General features: G+C 33.6%; 1 protein-coding gene across 1 annotated transcript; it reads left to right on the forward strand.

Annotated features, from left to right (window-relative positions):
* The first annotated feature begins 724 nt into the window (after positions 1 to 724).
* On the forward strand, positions 725 to 3,657 carry LOC131551101 (cytochrome b-245 chaperone 1 homolog). The gene is made up of 7 exons (XM_058793761.1): positions 725 to 908; positions 1,205 to 1,292; positions 1,400 to 1,441; positions 1,551 to 1,624; positions 1,704 to 1,800; positions 1,879 to 2,023; positions 2,962 to 3,657. Exons 2-7 carry the CDS (start codon positions 1,205 to 1,207, stop codon positions 3,113 to 3,115), a joined length of 600 nt encoding a protein of 199 aa, XP_058649744.1. The 5' UTR covers positions 725 to 908; the 3' UTR covers positions 3,116 to 3,657.
* The last annotated feature ends 221 nt before the right edge of the window (positions 3,658 to 3,878 follow it).

The following is a 3,878-nucleotide window of genomic DNA, read 5'->3' on the forward strand; positions in this document are numbered from 1 at the left end:
TGAACCGTTACTGACTCACTTGAACAACCGAACAGTCTCTTTCGAACATATCTGTTTCGTGATTAGGCGGATTAAACGCCATTGTCGGACGTTCGACTCGCTGTGATCCCGGTTAATTATCAAAAAACGCTATTTTAGTATTGCAAATTATATTTATGTTCTAAATGACGAATCATGGCTGCAACAAAATGAACTGGGACATAATAAATTTACAATAATAATAATCTCTCCCCAATTAGCACAATTTAATAGAAAAATGTGCCTACAGTATGTAATATGCCACACCGGAATGTCACGAGGGACTACGTGACGTATAGAAACCTCTGAATTGTTCATTCAGTTCATAGAACCGAACTGTTTGAAAGAACCGATGAACCGATTCGCGAGAATGACTCCTTGCGCATGCGTGAATCAGCAACAATGCTTGACTTATTGTAAAGACTCATTTTAGTCGTATATAATAACAATTTGGGATAGTTATGCCATATATGATATTCTAATAAGGGCATTGCATTTGGATGTACAGATATTTCCAACCAACATAACTGTTAGTGCAGTCTTCAAATAATCACGAACTTCCTATTCATGCAGATATGTCAGATTATTCACGAGCCACGACTCAAATTCTTTCTGAACTTTTAGAAAGAGTTCGAAATCGTGCAGAATGGAGGCGTTTATAATGTAAAGGTCGGGCTCCTTTAATAGATGCTGCCCAATCAGAACGGAAACCGCTGAGCGGAAGTCAACGTCTTTCGAAGGCGGGTTCATATGTGTTGCATGATCTACACGTTTTGTTTCCTTAATCTGTTTTGCTCCAGTTTTCTATTGCAAATTTCCAACATTTAGATTTGATATATTTTGAAAATAATTATATTTAATTGTTTAAACGAGGAACGCGACTTATTAAGGTAAGCAAGTTTTACATGCTGTCAGTTTATGGCAGGATATCTGTGGTCACATTAATGAGGGTGTTGTCCTTGTGCTATTTCAAAAGTATATGAAACTGCTCAGGTTTATTATGATTATATATAGTATGCTGTTCATAAAACACCTTTGTGCAGTATTAAAGGTGAGCTTTCCTTTGTACAAAGCTGCTGCCAGTATTCTGGCATGTTATGATGAGTATGAGTGATGCTACACACATTACTGGAAATCTCCAACTAGATCTTTTATTCGTTTCAAAACATTTGAAATGTATTTACAGATGGGGTATATGGTCGTGGAGAAACACACATCTGATCTTCTCCATTTGAAGAGGTCTCCTGGGATTAGATCATGGTCCCTCCTTGTTGGTATGAAATTATTTTTAAAGAGACAATTTGGTGACTAGAAGTGTCTGGTCTACCATGTGCAACATAAAATATCGTTTAATGTCTTCCTACTTCCTCTTTTTTTACAGGAATTGCTTCAGTTGGACTAGCAGCAGCCTATTACAGCGCTGGTGAGAAATGTTTCCTGAATGTTTAATAACCCTGGAAGTGAATAAAACAATAAAAGGAAGTATTTTTTGTGATCTGTGTTGCTCACTTTGCTTTGTTCTTTTGTTGTAGACAGCATATTATGGAAGATGTTCTACGTGACTGGCTGTTTTTTTGTGGCTCTACAGAATATGGAGGAATGGGAGGTGGGAGACGTTTTACACACGCTACATCCATAGTGGATGTAATTATCTGCCCTAACCGTCTGTTTTGCTTTGTCTTTAGGAGGCAGTGTTTGATAAATCTAAGAATGAGATAGAATTAAAGACGTTTAGTCTCTATAGCATGATATTGACTATGTGGAAAAGAGGACATGAGAGAGGTGAGTTTTGTGTTATATGTTGCTGTTTGTTTTGCACTGTATGACTGGTCAAATTAAATGTTGTTTTCTCTGGCTCAGTGGTGTTAGATCTGCGGCACCTGCGGGACGTGAGTGTTCAGGAGGAGAGGGTGAGGTATTTGGGGAAGGGTTACCTGTTAGTGCTGCGTCTAGCGACAGGCTTCTCTCACCCTCTTACACAAAGTGCCACGCTGGGCTCACGCAGGTACTTAAAGCTTCGTTTGCAGTCCTGTGATTGTTTAAAAAAATAAAATCAATCGCATCCAAAATAAAAGTTTTTATTTACATAATATATGTGTGTACTGTGTATATTATGTATATATAAATACACATGCATGTATATGTTTAAGAAAAATGCTATGTTTATATATTAAATATATTTATATAACAAATTTATGCATGTACATGCATGTAAATATTTTTCAAAATGTATACTGTATGTGTGTGTATTTATATATATATATACATAATAAATATACACCGTACACATTATGTAAACAAACTTTTATTTTGGATGCGAGTTTTAAAAAAAAAAAAAAAATATATATATATATATATATATATATATATATATATATATATATATGTGTGTTTTAATATTAATATTTTTTGTGCAAACCATTCAATGGTTTGGGGGTACGTAAGATTAAAAAATACATTTATAATAATACAACAATTTCTAGTTCAAATAAATGCTGTTCTTTTGAATTTTTCCATTCAAAGGATCCTGAAAACAGGTCCACATAAATATTAAGCAGCAAAGACATTTCTCAACATTGATAAGAACCATTATTAGAAATTGATCACTAAAGCAGTATATTTAAATGATTTAAAATGAAGACTGGAGGATTGGCTGCTGAATAAATAACCATTTAAAATATATTAAAATAGATAATGGTTATTTTAAATTGTAACGATAAATAGCAATATAACATTTTTATATATATAAAAAAACAACCCTTTTTTTGTAATAAAATAACCACTTTTCAGGGTACTCAAAGAAGCTTTACAAGAGTTATAGTATAACAAAAGCAATCTAATAAATGAATCACACCAGATTATTTTTACGCCATTCATTTCTTTGCAATGTGACATTATTTGCTTGACAGCTGAGCATATTATTACCATTTTTCTTACATTCAGTGATGTGGAGGCACTTGCTGCGCTTCTGAAGCGCTTCTTGGGTCTTGAAGAGTTACAGCAACGTTTGGCAGAAGAAGATTATCCTGATGATGACGACATTGAAGATCTGGGATTGGGCGATAGCAGTGATTCAAAAGATGAAGATGAACATTAAAAAACCTCAGGGATAGATGGAAAATGGTGGAAGACACCGTATCAAGCCTTACATGAAACAACCAAACATTCCAGTCTTACAAACATCCTGATGACAATCTCAAAGTATTATCTCTTATTGTTGCATTCCATTTTCACTTGCATCTTCAGAGCTATTACCAGATGACATTCAGTGCTTTTGCATGATTTTTCATATATATATATATATATATATATATATATATATATATATATAATTCAACAGTATGTGAAATAACTGCATGAAGAATTCCCTTTCTTTGGTCAAAGATCGTGTGGTCTGATCCACACTGTGCCTTTATACGCTGCATGAGTGAAACTGCAAAACCGTGATGTGTGAAAATGGATTTAACACTGCTTGAATGTTATACCCTTAGTGGTTTGTAATTTTAATTTTCTTTTTGTAAATATGTAAATATTATTTTGGATACTAAAGCCCAAGTTGTTGTTTTTTTTCTTTTTTACTTTGTAAGACTCTTGAGCAAGAAAAATAATATTAAACGCATTGAAGCTGCTTAAAAATCAGTTGTCTTCAAAGGGGATGTTTTTTTTTAATTGATGTGGCCACTTTATTATTAGATTGAGTATGCTTTGTTACACTTTTCTTTATAATAAAATTATTCGATGACATTGGTTCAAACTGGATTATCATACTTTTTAGTTTAGCTTGGTTGCATAATCATTAAATCTGTAGAACCAGAACATCTAATATGGTTGGAGAAAAACAAACCAGTAGACTTTGGATG

Source organism: Onychostoma macrolepis, chromosome 12 (assembly GCF_012432095.1).
Source record: "Onychostoma macrolepis isolate SWU-2019 chromosome 12, ASM1243209v1, whole genome shotgun sequence".
Lineage (NCBI taxonomy): Eukaryota > Metazoa > Chordata > Actinopteri > Cypriniformes > Cyprinidae > Onychostoma > Onychostoma macrolepis.